The 19,371-nt window shown below is 42.4% G+C and overlaps 1 protein-coding gene across 1 annotated transcript in view; it reads right to left on the bottom strand.

Annotated features, from left to right (window-relative positions):
- Positions 1–6,430: 6,430 nt before the first annotated feature.
- The window catches only part of slc12a5a (solute carrier family 12 member 5a), a 143,369-nt gene continuing 130,428 nt past the window's right edge, over positions 6,431–19,371 (bottom strand). The window contains exons 7-26 of the mRNA XM_070839659.1: positions 19,007–19,254; positions 18,639–18,850; positions 17,664–17,831; positions 17,321–17,419; positions 15,984–16,041; positions 15,670–15,844; positions 15,406–15,524; positions 15,013–15,111; positions 14,782–14,901; positions 13,758–13,862; positions 13,235–13,403; positions 12,554–12,749; positions 11,630–11,799; positions 11,081–11,212; positions 10,548–10,655; positions 9,864–9,989; positions 8,967–9,199; positions 8,744–8,758; positions 8,375–8,508; positions 6,431–6,522 (exon numbers count right to left, since the gene is read on the bottom strand). Coding sequence (XP_070695760.1) covers positions 6,431–6,522; positions 8,375–8,508; positions 8,744–8,758; positions 8,967–9,199; positions 9,864–9,989; positions 10,548–10,655; positions 11,081–11,212; positions 11,630–11,799; positions 12,554–12,749; positions 13,235–13,403; positions 13,758–13,862; positions 14,782–14,901; positions 15,013–15,111; positions 15,406–15,524; positions 15,670–15,844; positions 15,984–16,041; positions 17,321–17,419; positions 17,664–17,831; positions 18,639–18,850; positions 19,007–19,254 — 2,778 coding nt within the window. The remainder of the gene's footprint in view (positions 6,523–8,374; positions 8,509–8,743; positions 8,759–8,966; positions 9,200–9,863; positions 9,990–10,547; positions 10,656–11,080; positions 11,213–11,629; positions 11,800–12,553; positions 12,750–13,234; positions 13,404–13,757; positions 13,863–14,781; positions 14,902–15,012; positions 15,112–15,405; positions 15,525–15,669; positions 15,845–15,983; positions 16,042–17,320; positions 17,420–17,663; positions 17,832–18,638; positions 18,851–19,006; positions 19,255–19,371) is intronic.

The following is a 19,371-nucleotide window of genomic DNA, read 5'->3' as shown; positions in this document are numbered from 1 at the left end:
ATAAAATGGTATTGGTTTATTGCATTTTGTGCTGACAAATCTATAAAATGGAACGGGTATCGCCAGAAGCCATAGAGATATAAGCATTTGAAATGTAAGATAAAACTACTTTTTCCTCTTTTTAATGTACCATGAAACACAATAGAGAATAATACATGTTTTTTTATTTTAGAATATTTAACTTACACTGACACAAAAAAAACACCTCCACACTAACTGTATTTGATTTATTTACACGTAGCCCCCTCCCACCCCCGCCCCCAGCGGTTACAAGTGCACATGTACACACATACACACTCCCACAGAACTGAAAGGAACACACTACGGCTTTACCATAAGACTAGGTACAGTATCAAGGAAGAGTAATGAACGGTTCTGAATGGAAAAACATTTTCATAGTACTGAAATTTGATACAGGTGTGTCTTTGTGTGTATGCTGTATATATCATCTATATCTACATCCAGTACAGTGTTTCAAGCATCCATACAAAATGTTTCCAACAGCTCCAGTGAGTTAAACACAAACCTGGAGGGGAGGTACTGCTTACTTCATCATATCCTGCACTTTTAAAGACCATAAAGTGTTAGAAGAAAATACATTTCCCAGGATCAATACTCCTGTCTGTCACCTTAATAAATGGGGCAGCCAACTAACAAGGTGCAGCACAAAGACTGGAAACGCCTCTATTCTGTCCAAAGGGAGCAAAAAATCTGCCATCGGTGCCCCTGAAGCTCAATGATCAAGGACTTTTATTAAAACTATGGGAAAACCAAAGTGTAATCATGATAAATGGCTGCATGGCGGACAGGACTGTTTCCTGGTGGGGACCAGTAACTTCCTGGAGAGTTCTCTGGCTGACTGGCAGCGGCTACAAGTCAAGATAAAACTGTAAAATTACCTTTTATCATTTTTACTCTTCACTTTTTGTACAGATTGAAAAGAAAAGACAACTTGTTGATTAATGAGCTTTAGGGACACTGGTAGGTGGATTTTAGTAGCTGGTGGTTTCCACTCTTTGTGCTTATTTTAGGGAAGAAAGTGACGAATGTTTGCATCAAAGGTTTGTTGATACAAACATAAAACCTCACTCTTGGCAACTGGTGATAATTATACTAATAATAACACATTAAATAGAACCACAGTAAATGGGTGCATTGTGGGTAAATCTACGGTCTTTGGACAGGCAGATATTCTGCAGGCGTCTCCTCTGATACTTTGGCAATTTTCTTAGTTTTACCCGACTGAAACAATACTTTGATCCATTAACTGAAAATTGCTACAATTTATTTTTTTTTTGTTTTGTCAAAGGAAGTAAACAGTATTTATTTGTCTGTGTCTGATTCACTGGAGCACACATTTGCACACTATCATTTATGTAGTTAACTGAAATATACTTTGGTAATCAGTTTATCTGCAGATACTATTTGACACAATGAGAGGACTTTGTCAACAAATCCACCATAAAAAATAGAATCTCGTACTATAATAATATTCATCTTGGATACAATGATTGGCCAGTCCTAAGTAAAGGAAAAACAAAATCATACTACTAGAAAGAAAAGTTTCTAACTGATATAAAGGAATTACTTTAATACCACAAACACCCAATATATTTTCAATACACCTTGTTCAGGGTAATTGCATGCATGCACTGAGTTACACAACATAACTGGGACGGGGCTCTGCTCGCACGGCTCAGATCGCCACTTGAGATCTTCTCATCTGACTCCCAGACAGATGGACTGTGTGAAGATGTGAGTGCAGCTGCTGCTTCACCTCCAGCATCAGGCACGTCTGTCAGACGCCTCCGTGAAAAAGTAACCCTGAAGGGTGTGTGTGTGTGCCCTCTCTGCCGTGCTCTGGGATTCGTTTTGTATTTTCTCTGTTGGTGTCTTAACAGGACAGCCTCCTCAACCCGGTAACAGATGTGTTTCAGAGCCCTTAATATCCATTTAAGGATGGAGACTGAGTAATGATCACCGGCAACTTTGTCTCATGCTACAGTTGTGCAGGCGAAGGATCTGATCTAAATCGTGGACCAGTTTGGGGGGAGAGGGGGACGTGCTGGTTTCAGAGTCGACTATCTTGTGCCGTCCGAGCAGAGCCAGTGCCAGAATTGGAAGCGCGAGTTTTATATTCTTTGATCATTTTTCAGAATTATACTGCAATCACATTTAAAGTACAGAGCTGGGGTGGGTTCAGTGGCCGGGATGGGGGAGGCCGGGGGGGTTTAGGGCAGGTGGGGTGAGGAGAGAGAGAGAGAGAGTAGGGAGGGGAGAGAAGGGGAGGGGAAGGGAGGGGAGGGGGATTCTGGGAAGGCTCACCTCACAGATTGAGTGACAAGCACTATAAATTTAACAGTTACTATTATTCTTTTTAAGAAGTTTGGCAAGAGAAAGGAAAGAGTGTGATGCATGCTAAAATGCTAATCGAACGATTAGATGTAAACAAAATCAGCAGGTAGGTCTCTGGATCGCTGCAGTTCAAAACTGCTGCAAGCTGATGGGAATGAACCGTATTTTATGGTCTGAGCCGTCAGACCTCCGCAGCTGTCTGTAATACACTCACGCGCCACCAGAGATCACTGTGGGATGGAGTCTGTGCAGAGCAGGCTGGCTCTTGTTCGACCCTCCCCCTCCCCCAACTCCTGCAGACTGGTCCTGTCACAGAGGACCCCCTCAGTGTAAAGTGCTTTGCTGTCTCAGCCACATTTGGGATGAACACTGTAGATCTTTATTGTCCATAAGACCTGGCGACAAACATTCGGATGAAATAAGTGACTGCTGACACCTGCAGTTGTTTGTAGAAAAAAAAAAAAAATTTTTTTTACCACAACTGTGACAAAACGGAAGAAAAGAAAAAAAGAAAAATAATGTGAGAACAATATTGCACATAAGCTTACAAAACTCTAAGACTTTGTCCACAGTGATAGAACAGTGTACAACAAAAGACAACACTAGTAGGTTACAGTGTCTCTGACTTAAGTGATAGATATTTACAAAAGGTGGGATGACCGTCTCGAGGGCCCATTCATTCGCAAACTCAAAATCTCCTATTACGTTACGTAAGATTACTTGAGCAAGATTGAAATATAACAAGTAACAATATAGTGAACTCATATGTTTTCTTATTTTTTGCAAAAGACTTGTTTTCAAGGTCTGGCCATGTCGCAGCAAACACCTCTGAGCTCTCAGAGTCTGTGAGACCATCTGACAACCTTTGACCCCGCTCTGCACCTTGTAAGTCATCACTATAGAAACCACTAAAACAAATATTGCCACATAGTACCATGCAAACAGCAATTATAAAACATTTATAATTCAGTAAATAAATTCATTTCCAATAAACTTCTCCAATAAACATCAGATATCTATCTCTTTTGAATAAATTTAAAAGGCTCAGTTGATGCAGGCAATGTTGTGGAGACAATCCCAAAATAGCCATGTTCTTCAAAAACGGATGTGAGCGTTAAACAACCCCCCCCTTTGTCAGAGTTAAATCATCACCACTTGGCACCCTAAAGTCTGTGAAAACTAGGAGTGGCTTCTTCTTCTTCTTCAGTATCACAGATGTGTTAAAAATTGCACTAACCTTTAGCAGATAAACCAGAAATATTCATATTCAAACACGTTTTGGTGATTCCTGTAAAGTTCTTTAAGTAAACGACGTAAATTAATAATCTGTTACCATAAAATCGGTTCACGTTACTCATTGGATTAAATGTGGAAATAATCAAGGGAGTGTTTCTTTTTTTAAAAGGGAATAAAAGGGTGGCGGACTTGCCCTCAGTTGTAATATTGCATCATGGTTTTCAGTATCGTTTTCTACTAAAACAGAAAGCTAACCCTGTCCGAGGACCACAGGCCAGATGTTTAGGAGCAGCCTTGTCTCGTTTGACCACCACCACCACTGATATGTATGTCTTTACCCTTTTCCACTCGGTCTTTAATGTTGCTTTAGTCGTCTCTATTTACAGTACAAATAAATCTATTGAAACTAGCAGCATTCACAACATATGGTCAGACATTCAAGCAACACTTAAAACATTTAATACTGTTTTTAAATAGTTCTAGAAACTAATTTGCTTTGCTTCCCTATATTGTATATACTGTATGTATATATATATATAAGTATACACACACATATATGTATATGTATATACATATATATGTATACGTATTTGTTTCTATTCATAGTTCTACTACAAGTGCAAATGACCAAAAACAGTTTCTTCAAGAAAAGAAACCAAATCAAAGTAAAGTGACAGCTGTCCTTGGTCAGAGTGAGATGATTCTGGATTTTTTTTTTTTAAAGACTTACGAAATCTACATATACAAAATATATGTGTAAAAAAATAAATAACATGATCACATGAGTCCGGATTTCAGCTATTGCACGTTTCTTCCCAGATGCACTTTTTTTGAACCTAAATGTGATTTGCTCTCGAGCCGTTCAGTCGGGGACACGTGTGGCTCGAATCTTAGCCAATCTGGAGGATATAAAATCTGACTGGAGAGTCTACTGCATAGAGTTCAGTCTTGTGGACAAAGTGAGTTTCCTAGCTACAGAAGCCTTTGTCCTCTCCCTTTATTTAAACTAGACCCTATAAACAATCAATCGATAGACGTTCAATACTTCGCATCTGGGTGTTGGTAGTTTTACGGAGGTCTGAACATCTATTTTTCTCATCATCTATAGGGTGACTTTCCAACTACAGTGTCACCAAACAAACTAGTTTCACGCAGACACCTCAGTTTTCTCTTTTTTTTTGTTTTCAGCACACTTTGTTCTCTCTGATTTAGGCAATAGAATTTTTGTTCACTATTTCTCTTTGAAAAATACTTTGATATGGCACATTTAATGTATCTAAATTAGGCAAAACAACGATATATCTTTGAGTGACAATCAAAATGACATACAGCTATTTCATCAATATGTGTAACTTCTGTCTATAAACATAAATACATATCTGTTCTCTAGATGAAAAAATAACATTTAGTAAGTTTTTTTTTTTTTTAAATTCATTTAATGAACTTCATGAATTCATCAAAATCTCACGTGTTGCACAGTGGCGGACAGTGCAGGTGCAGTGCTTGTCGAGGTTACAATGACGGTTACCGTAGTGACAGGAGCCTATGCCATCCAATAGATAAATAAATAAATAAATAAATATATTTTTTTTAAAAACAGCGTTTTCGAGCTGTCCCTCTGAGCGAAGGAACGTTTTCTCTCCACTAGAAGCTTTTTAGTATGTCACAAAAATACTACACTCATACTGAACAACGCGTCAGAGCTTGTACATTATTTACAGTGATCCACACGAGGGTCGAGGGGTGCTGGCAATGATAATCTCCTCTGGGAGGGAGGGGGGGGTTTGTACTGTCTCCCCATTCTGCTGTCACACCAGCCTTCTGCTAGGAAACGCACTATTCACAGTTTAATTACGTGTCAATCTCTACAGACTAAGCTAGCCTTGTTGTATTTTTTTTTTTTTTGGCACTGACAGTGGCCACGGGGTTAAACAGCCACTTAGAAATGAGTTGGAAGGAGGACGTGTTGAAAGACAGCGGTGGAGGAAACAGAACAAGTGGAGTCGAAACGCTCACAGTTATCGGGATGTCATGCTAAGGTGTGATCAGGTCAAAGACAACACTGCAGGTTTGATCCACACGTCTTTTCAGTCTTCTTCGAATATCAATGTGAATTTCACAGTTCGTACTTTACGACTCTGCTCTGCTCTTTCCAGCTGCTGGTCCTGACCGTCGGCAGCAGTGTCTTTTGCCTTGAAAGATAAATCACATGAAAGACAACAGGGCCGGAGCGCTGCGGGAGGTGTCCGATCACAACAACGGAACTAAACAGACAATCCTACGCTGAGCTCATTTCAGCTGGCTCTCGTTCTTTCCGAGCAGAAGCCGCTGCTATGCCACATTTGTATTTGGAAAAAAAAAAAACAACAACAACAAAAAAAAAAAAAAAGAATCTGCGAAGATTTAAACAAAGACAGACACATACATGCATGTGCGCTCACACCTCAGCTAACAACCCACAGCCATCACCTCCTCCCTACTGAGTGACTCTGTGCGAGTTACTGCAGTAGATTGCAGACTAGTTAAAAACAAATCTAGATAGCGTCTAAATTAGTCTAGAGCCTAGAATAATTACTGTAGCTTGCTGGACTAGAACGAAGGGTTTGGTAGCGGAGCATGTGACTCTGCTCATGGGCCTGCTGGGGATGGAGCTGAGGGAGAGGTGCTGAAGCTGAGCTGGGCTGTCGGTTGGGTGTGAGAGGACTCTCTTACAGAAATGGAAACGGTAAGGGGCAACACAGTGATGAAGCAGCGTGGATGAGAGGGTGGGAGCACTGGTGACACGGGAACGGGGCTGAGGGAGGGGTGGGGGGTGGTGGAAGGGGAGGGGGCTGCTCTTTCAGGAGTAGATGGTGATGACCTCGCGGCCGCCTCCGCGGACCAGGAGGACCCGGTTGAGACCCTCAGTGAGGACCTCGAGGAACTCCATGTCTGGGAGCAAAGTGTTAAAGAAAACACACACATACACACACACACACACACATATTATACTGTAAATACTGATACTGTATCCACAAAATGAAAACGCAGATCAATACTTCAGCGTTTTGGGAGAAATGCTCGTTCTCTTTCTTGCTGAGAGTTGAAAAGTTCTCACATCTGTACAGTAAACATGAAGACAGCGGTTTGGCTGTTTGGCTCCTAACTAACAAGCACCAACACTAACAAGTGCTCACTTCCTGAAGTCTTGCTGGAGACTTAACGCTGCTTATAGGTTTTATTACAGACTTTATTACCGTATGACAGAGCCAGGTTAGTCATGTCCCCTGTTTCCAGTCTTTGATCGAGCTAAGCTAAGCTACCCAGCTGCTGGCTGTAGCCTCATATTGAATGGACAGACTTTTGGCATTGACCTGCAGAAGCGGCAGAACAAGCTATAAACACACACATTGGCATATTAACACCATATAATGTTATTAGGCGCTTATGTTAAGAAATAATTGCATATTTACTCATCTGGCAGGATTTAACCCCATTAGCATTCATTTGGAGATGTTTTTCTGGCCAAACAATGAATCTAAATTAGTCTAAATATTCACTCCTTTTAGCTCTGCTTTGGTCTCCACCATCTCCTGAGGGAAATATCTGGCTCTTGAACCGCTAAATGCGCCACTGTGTACCATGTGTGTCAGCTGTTGAGCAGGTAGTGTACAGTCAGCTGTGAATGAGAGCAGTGAGAAGGAACCAAAACAGTAAATTTCCAGCCCATAAAAACAGAACAGGCTAAAGTACAGTAGAGTAAAGTAGAGCTGAGGGTGTCTGGTGATAGCTCTCTGTGGGTTTGTTGCTCCAAGGGACATATGTCACGCTACACACACTCTTACGATGTGTTGTTGCCATAAAAATATCTTTAAGTGCAGCTTTAACACATCAATACATGGTGAAGAAGTTACATCATCATCTTATATAATCTCCCACTGACAGGAGGTGATATGAAGAGTGCTACATACTGTGAGTGTCAGGAACAAATTTCATAATTAGTTTTATATACTTAACTGTAAATGACAAAAAAATAAGCCCTATGAATTGATGTGCAAAAAAGTAATTAGAGAATAAAACTAAAAATACCTGCAAATGTTATGTAAAAGGTCTGTCTTCCGCCCTCTGCTTATAGATACTAATTAGTTCTTTGCCTCTGCTGCCATCGTGCACATATTTTCTGATAACAAATCACAGTGCTATTTTTATTTCTGAAAGTCAATTAACTTAACATTTACTGCTTAAAACACAAAATCCAAGTTTATTCTTGGAGTAGGTGCCCAAGTGCCTGGAGGATTAAGCTGAATTTGATTGTATCTGCGGAGCGCCACTAAACGTTTCACTGTTTTTCACACCACCTGAATGTCAATTACAGAACTCTGTTTATTATATTTATACGTGCGTAGGTCCGTGTTTCAGTGGCACAGAATTAATTCAAAACTGACATTCTGTAGGTGCAAAAACCCATGAATGAATCCTAAATATTAGTGACCGATCTTTACTGTTTTCAGGATGGTTTGAGATTAAAAAAGATCCACAAATACAGATTTGTTCAGCTGCATTTTAAGCCTCCAGCTTTGCTCATGTACATTTTTTGAGCCTCCAAAACTGCAGGTAACCAGAAGTGCCTGTGTGACACTGTGACATTTTCAAGTTAATTCCTGGGACACAAACAATCGTGGCAAGTGACTCCTCAGTGTCGAAGCTTATTACTTACATATGACTCGTGTTTTGAGAGGAATGCCTCTAACAGCCTCTAACAGCTTAGGAACAGTGAACCTACTTCAGTCCGGATGAAGGATACAGTTCTCATCACCTGTCCGGTTCCTTGGCGGCCCTGGCATGTTGAGGAGGACGAGCTTAGCCTCTGAGGACTTTTTGATGATTACCTCATTCAGCCGGAGCGCTGTGTGCATGCGCCGCACGTTGGACTGGTTCCTGAGTGAAGACAAAGCAACAGAAAATGAGGCCAAACTGCTTCAGACTGACGGAGCCTAAGATCTTTGATATTTGAAAGCATGTTACGAAGCGTTTCATGACTGGAAGCTGTTCAAGCTGACAGATGCTCATTCACACGCAACTATTCCATTCTCATCTGCTCATGTGGCCCACTTATGTATTAGTATGAGATGTGAATGGACTGAATGAAGTTTATAGGAACTTCAATACTTACAGGTTCTCCCACTCGCTGCAGCATGGCAAGAAGAGAAACACATGAATAACAGTGCTAAGCTGTACTAACAATTCTAAGCTTTTGTTTTTAGTAAACCCAACAACTTTGGCGCCGTATTGCACAGACAGAGACTGTGGAGACTCCACGCCCTTTTCGCCAGGAACAAGAAAGTAATTCACCTTTACAAATGGTAAAGGTTCAATGAGCATTTCACAGCACTCACGGCTTCATGTTGAAGATGTCTTTGATGCCCTCTGGTGTGGCTGCGCCGGGCGGCTTGGCTGGCTCACCGTCGCACTTCTCGGTCCAGGTCATCTGGATCTGCTCCCCGGGGCTCTGAGCCCCCTCGGCAGGGGTCAGCGGGGTGGCTGGGGTTGTGGGGCTGGCTGGGGTGGTGTTGTCGTGGATGAGCTGGACCTGGGCAGGGGGGGACACAGGGGAAGAGGCCGACTTTGACTATGAGACGAGAGGAAAAGAGGACGGATGTGGATTTACATGTACATTACACGGTTGAGGTGGAAATGTAGGAATGCAGGTAAGTTCACAGAGAGCCACAGTGTTTGAGAGAGGGAGAGGAAAGAGAAGTGTGATTAAGAAGCCTTGCATTGTTTAGTCTTCATGCTATGCGAGTTCTTAGTAACAAGGGCTGTGATTGAGGCAAAAAAAGTGAATCTGAATATTACATTACCTTAAAACTGACCTGCAGTCAGAGCACGAGATGTGATCAGTTCAATGGAAAACTAAAACTGAATTGATGCCAGAAAGGGGACTATTTCTTGTCAACTATTCTGGCTGAACTTTTGCATGTCAAAGGAATAGTTTGAAATTGCAAGATTTGTTTGTTGGCTTTCTTGCTGAGAGTTAAATGAGAGGATTGACACCACTCACATGTTTGAAGACAAACATAAAGCTACAGCCTGCAGCAGGTCAGCTTAGCTTAGCGCCAATACTGGAAAACAAGGAAGATACTGCGCAAGGCTAAAAAATAGTCCCACCATAAAACTCCATTTTTGATTAAACAAACAAGAAATAACATGTTGAGTTGTGAGCGGATCGGTGGTTAAACCTTAGCGTACAAATGAACTTTACACTTCAAACTGAGGTCGGCTTTGTGGTCTACCTCTTCCTCAGGCTTCTCCTCCTTGCTGGCTGCCGGCGGCTCCTCGGTCACACTCAGCTGGGTGGTCACGGCGGCCGGGTTCTTGCGGCGGATAGACCCGCGGGACGAATCAGTGATGCTCTGAATCTGCACAGATACGGATGAAGCAAAGCAAGGAAAGAGTTATATGAGCGGAGATTATTTTAGATACACTCAATATTCATGAGACGCAAGGCAGGTGGGGAATATGCTTTTACAAGGCATTTATCTACTGTATTTCACCACAATGACTCACAATAAAGTGAAGGAAAAGTGAGGATAATTCCATCGCACTTATTAAATTTACCGACCTGAAGAACCAGGCTATCACCAAAGCTTAACAAAGAACAGAGGAGGTAATGATAACACTGACATCTATATATTTCATTTTCCACATGTGTCTGAACACCATCATGCTGTCATGCACAAAAGCAGTTGCTGCTGTGGCTCCAGTCGACACTGATAGAAAGGGTAAATATGCTGTCCCACTGCTCTGATTTAACCTCAGATACGCTTTTGTCCAGAGGGGCTCATGTGTCATGTTAAGTCAAGTCAAGTGCAATCACGCCAAGCCATGCCAATTCGGCCAGTCAAGTCATGTCCCGTTTATGTGTGCATTTCTGAGCGCATTTCAAAAGAACAAAACTTTGACATAAACTTTCCTACCTCTCTCTCACGCTCAGTCTTGGTCAGGTTGATCTGTTTAAGCATCTGCGATCGCTGTTCCATCACCAGGGTCTTCTCGTAAGTGTAGGCTGAGATGTCGCTGTCGTGCTGGGATTAAACAAAAGGACAGTTCAGTTTTCTTGTATTATTCCGCCTTTTTTGGTGCTTTTCACATTTATTTAGAACCAGTCAGACCCCCAACCCCCCGTTCCAGTGTCGTTTGGGTGAAGAAGAGTAAAGGTTTTTTTTGCCCTGTTCAACCATCTGACAAGCACTTTGGTTGAAGCACACTGATGCCAGAGCACACACCATATTTCAGACTGTCCCTCCGCCTGTCAACAGTACTAGTTGTGTTCACTGGAGCATCTGGCCAAGCCCGAGGCACTGCTGGGCTCGCTAATTATGTAACTAGCTGAGTATCACTGGGATTAAAGCGTCCATAGATGTATGGTTATGTATATTATTTATATTTACATATATCTCTCTCTATATTTTTTTCAAATACAAGTGGTCACAGACATTTAAAAACTCACCATTTCTACAACTTCCACCATGGCATCAATACGAAGGTGATAGAGGAAAGTGGTCAGGTCCTTCTTCATCTGGATGCTGTTGTCGTCCAACTGGGCCACGGTGAAGATGCGCATCTTGCACTTCCTCCAAACCTGAGCAGAAAAAAAATCAATACTGCTGACATATCCTTATTGTATATAGCATATATACATTATTTAGATTTTAATCATTAATTTATCTTATTTATGTGATGTGATTCACATTGGCAAATCTGCTCGTCAACATGTTAAGAGCTACGAAAACACAAAAATTTATGAAAGAAACCCTTTTTGAACTGCATTTGAGTATTAAAATGTCTTAAAGGGCGTTACAGGAAATAGTATGACAGGACGACAGGATGCGAAAGAAGTAGAGTCACAGAATACTGTAGAAGCAGAGGATGACGGAATATGGCACATATCAAACATGAAATCTTTTTCATGTTTCATGAAACCTTCATTCTGACTGGACGAATCTGGACTGCTTTGCTGGGTTGTCTTTTTGTCTCAGTAACAACTGTTGTGCAGTACCTTGTGCTGGCGGAGGAGGAAGGGCAGCAGCATCAGCATGCCTCCATCATGGACGATCCACCATACGTCAATGTGACCCTCAGTGAAGCGTTCTCCATTGGACGGGAAGGCCGAGATGTTCTTGGGGACAAGCAGAGCCAGGTGAGCAGCAGTGGTCTCTCTGACTAACTCTGCAGGAGAGACACATACAGAGAGAGGAAGAGGTGTTAGGCGCACTACTTCTATTCTATTCAATTCATAAATCAAGTTTCACCACACAATGAAATTCTTGAAAATCATCTTCAATGCAGCTTCAGGATTAAAAGAAATAGATAGATAAATAGAAAATAAACAGTAGCCATACAGAAAAACTAAATACAGTTCAAGTGGTAGAAAAAAATAAAGGACCTCAGGCTGGAATCGAACTGCAGTCATGAGCCTTAATAGTATGAACTCAATGTGCTTAAACTGCCTTCACAACAAAAACTATTATCTCAGGATCTATTATTTGTTTAGCTATGCTGATTAGTTTATATTATATGTGCATTTGTGAGCATTTATGGTCTGAACTAGCATGTCTCTTTGCAGAGTCTTAATTACGGCATCTTCTCACATGAGTAATTCTGCTGTCCATCAGCAAATATTCTTTGTTTTCATGCTGTACTCGTATTATCAGGGAGATTTTCTTTTCACTATTGCCCTAAACAGAGAGGTTAAATAGCAGGATGAGCTGCTGAAAGCTGGAGCCGGTAGGGATTTCGTCGTGCTGAGATGCTTCAGCAGCACAGATGCTTGACATAAAAAAGAGCTTAAAACCTGCAGTTTTTGGTTGAAGAGAAGTGCACAATCCCAACTACATCAAAATCTACCAAAGGCAGAGCCAAAGCTTCTGCATTTCAGCCTTTTTGGATGATTATCGGTTTATTCACTTTCCCAGTGACCCACCGACAAAGTTCCTCCAGGTCTGGTGCTCGTCTCCCTGCTTCCAGTTGCGCGGCCAGCTTGCCAGCACAGCGTTATGTTTCAGGCCTCCGAGCCCACTGGCCTGGAGGAGATGGGAAGTGGCATCACGCAGGTTTGAGGACACAGTTACTTGACAGAAGCCCTTCACCTTCTCAGTCTCCATCAGTTTACGCAGCGCCTGGAAAGGCCAGACAGAGAATAAATGTTATCAAGGTGGAGTGAACAAGTGAAAGGCTCAGGCACACAAGTTGCTTTGCTGGTCGAACTCACCAATAAAGTTTGAAACCAAAGTAAATTATCAAGTAATGAACACCAAAAAGAAAAGGCATAATATTAAGAGATGCGAAAATTAGTAAGTACACGCATGTACATATACATAAATACCCATATAAGCACACTAAGCATAACAAATGTATCAAAGGTTAGACAAACCCCCTGATCAAAGTGGAAGCAATGTTCCAATTCATAATAAAAATAGCTCCCAGATTTTTGACTGTCATAAGTACGTCAGATATGTTCAAGTATTACTCTGTGCTAGCGAATGGTTTCTCATCTGTGATCCAATTTAATGAAATACAGAAGAACAGCATTTGAAAGAGCCTAAGAAAAGTTTTAAGGGATTTCAGGTGTTATAAACTGTAGTGGATGGTTGAGGCTCCCGACCTGCTCTGCACGCTGAGACTGGTCGTAGTTCTCCAGGTAGGTGCCCTCTAGAGCTGTTCCAACGATGGTCAGACCTTTGCCTGCCTTCAGCTGATTGGTCAGAGAGAGCAGACGTGGCTGCTCCACGTTTTGCTCTCCGTCTGTACTAACCAGCACCAGCAACTGGGGCCTGAAGACAGGGGAGAGCAGAAGAGAGAGAGAGAGTGAAAACACAAGGCTGAAAAAAGTAGAGGGGAACAAATGCAGGACAGGGACAGTGATGACGAATCAAATAAAGCCGAGATGAAAGAAATGGCAGAGTGGGCCGAGTAAAAGTCCTAGCTGGGAGAGAGAAACAACAGCATGAAAGGCTGACGTGTTAACATGAATTAACAAACGCTTATTATTGTTTGACAGCTGTGATGAGGATAATCACATTAACTCAGAGATCGACTGAACGTGCACAGACATGTTGTTAATTTCCATGTTAATTAGAAGCAGGATAAAACAACACAGCATGTGACTTTGGGTTTGTGTGTCATACCTCCAGTTCTTGGTGTGCGGGGGACCTTCCTCCAGCCGCATCAGAGCGTAACGTGCAGCGCTCAGAGACAGACCTCGTATGCCATCACCCCACTCCTTCTCCGCACTGTGACACAGACAAGAGTCAATCAGTATTTGCCTCTCTGAACGTGAACAATAGTTTTGCAGCTTCATCCTAAAATTAGAAAGTCACAGTGATACAGTGAGCGCACTGAAACAAATCTACTTTTAGATGACACTTTGACATGATGCGATGTGATTACGGATTAGGCATCACTGGTAAATGTCAAGTAAACATGATGTCACTCACCACAGGGAATCACAGGACTTAAATACTCAGTGTGCATGGCTCTGCACTGCTTCCTCTAAAGCGTGGATAGATTACTGAACAGGCCTACCAGGTACAAGGCCAGAGAGGTGGGGAGGTCCCTGGGCCAAAGCCTTTGTTTGAAGTGACTGATCAGTGGGTTTTTTTTTTTTTGGATCCAATCAATTATTTTTGTTGACTTTTTCCTTCATATTACATCTGCACAGCATATTGAGACTAAAGAGACAAAAAACGAACAGCAGCACCCGAGAGTCCTGCTTAACCTGCAAAATATTATTCAAAGAGATGGAAAACAACTACGAGCCAGATTGTTTGTAGTCGTTTTGCGTCTCTTCGGGTCTTGGGGTCTTGCTCCTATGTAAGTGGGGTGATAGTGGGTGGGGGGGGGGGGTTGTTTTACATGTCTGTGCCCAGTGGCCTGTTGCTTTGTAATCTGCCCGTGATTGTAAGGAGGATGTTATGTGTGACACATGACATCCACATGTTCCACGACAGTATACTGATTGGTTTGCTATGAAATCAACACTCATGTATGACGAAAGCCGAAAGCCTGAACATTTCCATTTAAATCCCTGAACAAAAATCACCGATGGTGTGGATTTTCAAAAGAAAGTACACACACGCATGCACACACACACAAGCAAAAGCCAAAGGCAGCCAGCAAATCCAATCTCTCCTGGGGTTGCGCTCCACTCACCCTGCGAACTCGATATACTTGTAGATGGAGCCGGCAATTACCATGGCGACAATGGCATAGTACCAGGAGCAGAGGAACATGAGAGTGAGACACAAGCTCATCCCCAGGAAGGACAGAGTCCTGAAAAGAGGAATAAGAGAGAGACAGAGAGACACAGACAGTAAGATAGATAAACTCATCTAAAAATACATAAATTCAGCATCGGTTTCTGTCTGTAGCTGCTGAACTGACCAGTGGTAAAATTTGAAGCGGGGTCTCCAGTTTGGAGTTCTCAGCAGCGTCTGCAGAGCACAGGCCAAGTTCACAAACATGTAGCACATCAGGAAAAACCTGCGGGGCAAAGAGAAACACATAAACTCAATTTAAAACACAGTTCAGTTCGTCTTATGTCCTGTGACATAAGAGAGTGTGTTCTCCCTGAATGTAGCCACAGAAGCATGTTGTCCTGACGTCCGTCACATTCACTGGTATTTATACGTATTATCAAAGCAGACAAGTGGTCTGAGATAAAAGTTAAAATTTGGAATTTGCATTGTTTAAAGATTAGCAGGGTGGCTCTGAAATTTCCCACTGCTGGCTCTTAAAATACTGGCAGTAAATGAGAGAGTTTGTTTCAGTTCTCACATGGAGAGGATAGGAGCCACTGCATCAAGGGAGGCAATGAGGATGCCTGACTCGCAGATACAAGCTGTCAGCAGGAGGGACCATGTGGGTTCCCCGTTGGCCTTTCCATGGCCAAAGATCTGCAGGGAAAACACAGAAAACATATTAACACTGATGATTTTTCAGACTATGTCCGCTTGGAGTGCTTTTTGCTGTTTGTCCCCGTATGTAAAATCATTAGACAGGAGAGGAACATTATGACTGTAATTAAGTAGACAGACTGACCCGAAGGGCGGGCACGATGCTGTCCTTGGCGATGGCCTGCAGGAGACGAGGAGCTCCTGTCAGACTCTGCAGCCCTGCCCCGCAGGTGGAGAAGAAGGAGCCAATCACGATCACCCATGGTGAAGGCCAAGCTAATGTGCCAATCACCAAATTCCCGTGGACTCCCTCTCCGAACCTGAAGGAGAGGGGAAAGGTTGTTTATCATTTCAAAGCACATGAAACCTGTGTTTTATATTAATAGCAAGCATACAATGAAAGGAATAATCAGTTATTTTCAGTTTTTTTTTGTCTTAGCTAAGCACAGGTGGACTTACTTGTCCCTGAGGACCACACCCTCGATGCAGGCACCAAACAGAAACACACTGGACATGTCTAAGCAGTTATAGATCAGGAAAGTAAAGGTATGGCATGGACAGGTGTCATGTTTGTTGGCATGGTTGCTCCTTAGATGAGACCTGTTTAGTGACTGACAGGCCTTGATTAGGAATATCATAAACCTTTTCCCTTTGCAGATATACTTCATGATCTGATGAGCCAATCAACTACATTTGCTGAGAAAGGACATCGATCGATTTTGTTTAGGATAATATGTAAGAGATCAGTGACATCGTAAACTAATATCCTTCTGCTTTATTAACTTGTGATTGCATAGGCAGCCCAATGATGCGATTAGACAACCTAATCAGATTTGTTTGGACCCCAAGCTGATTACTCCTAGTTACATGGAAAACATTCAAGATGGCTGCCACAGCATTTGAAGCCTGTATTCACATCTGCTTTGTGTGCTGGATTACATTTGTAGCAGCCCAATAATGTTTGTTCATAATCAACGATTTAAAAAATCATCAATTTAATACACAAAGAAATGTCACCTACACAACATAAGAATGTGCGGGGGAAAAGAAATGTAGCTCCACATGTTTCTGCTCTTTCTCAACCTCATCACCACACCCCACATTTTTATGCTCAGTAATTGTTTTTTTTTTTTTTTACAATACTATGAGCCATAATCATGCTAGCATCATTTACATCTGTTCAATATTTCACAGCAAAACTAATTTGAGACTTCTGAACATATCGGAAGACTCTCCAGGTATGTAAGTTTAAAAAAGCTCATTCTGACCTGTAGCACCAATGATTTAAACAAAATAGAGTCAACGTCCTCTCCCTTGACTAGTCTGATCCAAAAAACAATGCAATACCCCTAGTCAAAATCAGGCTGGTATTGTAGCAGTTATGGCCTTTCACAGTTTAAAGCGTTGACCTTTAATTATGGTGCTCCCTGCAGGCCAATCAGTGTGTTTTTGTTACAGCAGAGCAAGCAACACAGTGCATCACCCCTTCAAGTCCTGTCAACATTGGACCAGTGGGGTCTGACATATCATCACTGAGCATAAAATACTGTCTGAGTGGGTAACCGGCTGGAATACGTTCAGATGCCTAGTATGAACAAGGTCATTAGTGTGCAACATAAACAATCCTGGGGAGTATATAACTTATCAGCCTTGAGAGGACACTCAGTTTTACCATAACCATACACTGATATCACATATGAGATAATATTGCCATTATTTTAAATGTTTGAAAGTTTTTGTAATTGGTTGATGCAGTGGCCACTGTTATCCTGCAGGGGGCAGTAGTGAGAGGATACAGACAGTGGAGGTGGTGGTGATGGCTGCAATGGTTCCAATGGGGATTGACTTCTGGGCGTCACGCAGGTCTCCGGAGCGGTTGGAGCCGGCCATGATCCCTGAACAGATAGTCGAGAGGCAAACATTATCAAGGTCAAGGAGATTTCCAAGCATACAAACACCGTTAGGCCACGGTAGAAGCAGCATATCGATCAATTCCTTTACATGCATAACACAGAATCAGAGGCGTGTGAGTTTCTGAAACCCCTGAGTGTTAACTACAGCCCCTCACCCCTAAAATAATACATGGTTAAATAAATACAAATCCTGATAAACAGTAGAGGAAAAAAAAAAGATTTGCACCTGTCACAGAGGGGAAGTAGATGCCGACCAGCAACGTAAAAAAGCTGGTGATGTCGGCCAACACATAGCGGTTTGCGTTGGTAAGAGGGTCGTCCGGATCTACCACTGACTCCATTTCGCGTCTGTCAATCAGATCCCCCTTCTCATAGTAGGTCCCAAACAGGTTCTCTGGATGGTTGAGAGGGATGTAGGGAAGGACAAAGTACAGAGAATCAGGTGAGAATTTCATGAAGACAGAATCAGACTGAAAAAAGGGCATAAATACACTCTCATTCCAGACTGGAAACCAGTTTACACGTTTTTAGACTGCGATTTGATTCAATTGAAGAGCTGAGTGGTTATCTGATCAAGTCAAGTTCAAGTCTAAACCTAGTGGTTGAACTGTTAACTTTTAGAGCATAAAACAAAAACATGTCATTCAGATCACTAGTGTAAGTTGACTGCATTGTAGTCATAAAGCATCTTCTTTTAAACACACAGTGCACAATTACTACTGGTGCAGCCAATTAGTTTTAGAAGTCTGTGATATTAACTGGTGTTTGCTGATTAATTTAAATTAGATTTACTTTGAGTCAATGTTGTGCAATGATCAAACATGAAAACTTCCAAGAGGGTGAAGGCTTTTTATAGGCACTACATTAAGCATGGGCTCTGATTTTCAAACATGGCTCCTTAACACAGGGCTTAGTGTTCTAACTAGTAGAGAGAGCCAAGGTTAAGCCAGCTGTGGGCTTTCTGGAGCCCAGGGTGCTGTTACAGTAAAGGTCTGTTACTTTCCTCCGCTTTGTCCTGGTGAAACTTCATCAAATCATACATTTCCTGGAAAGACTTTCACCCCCTGTTCAGTTTAACAAAGCATTTCTCCTTTGAGGAGAGAACGCCATTAATGAGGGACTCAGCGACATGTTAAGACAAGAAACAGAAAGATGTACACATTTGTGGTCTGTACATGGATGTGTGATGTGCGGAACAAACCTGCCAGGATCCCACTGGTGACCCCTGGGATGCCCTGGATCCGAGTCACATTGTTAGCCGCAAAGTACTTGTCGCAGGTAGCGTTGAGGAACGGTGAGTCACAGAACATGCGCCACAGCTGGGTGGTGACCGTCCCATTGGCTGTCTCAATGGTCTTGGCACACACATCGAACGTCTTCCACACCAGAGTGCGGTTGCCCAAGATACACACACTGGAGGGAAGACAAGCACAAAATATCTGTTGTCGCTGGTGTGTGTTTATTAAATCCCACATTCTGCCCCTAATTTGATATGATTCAATTAAATTTGATTAATTTGGTCACTTATTATATATATCACTTATATTCTGGTGGACTGTCGCTGCTTACGGGAAGTCAGGAGGGTCGACGGCGGTCTTGATGACCCCGGCGTAAACGGCCAGGATGGACAGAATGACGCAGGCCAGAAACACCAGGGCCAGCTTGTTGACGTACTTCACGCCGACAAACACCACCGTGGCCATGGAGGTCAACAGGATGGTGCCGTACACGCGCATGTTGTTCAGCAGGGCGGCCTCTGCCTCGGCACCCTCCAGGCCCTCCAGGGGAAAGATGGCCGCTTTGGGCATTATGTAGATCTGTAGTAAAAGGGTAATGTTATTATTTTTTTCCCTGTGTATATCCAGGGAAAGCAAACCAAAAGCATTTTTCTCATAAAAGTTCTATACAGTCTCATTGTTGCTCAAGGGCATCTT

Source organism: Pempheris klunzingeri, chromosome 2, assembly GCF_042242105.1.
Source record: "Pempheris klunzingeri isolate RE-2024b chromosome 2, fPemKlu1.hap1, whole genome shotgun sequence".
Classification (NCBI taxonomy): domain Eukaryota; kingdom Metazoa; phylum Chordata; class Actinopteri; order Acropomatiformes; family Pempheridae; genus Pempheris; species Pempheris klunzingeri.
This window is presented reverse-complemented; position numbering and strand designations above follow the sequence as displayed.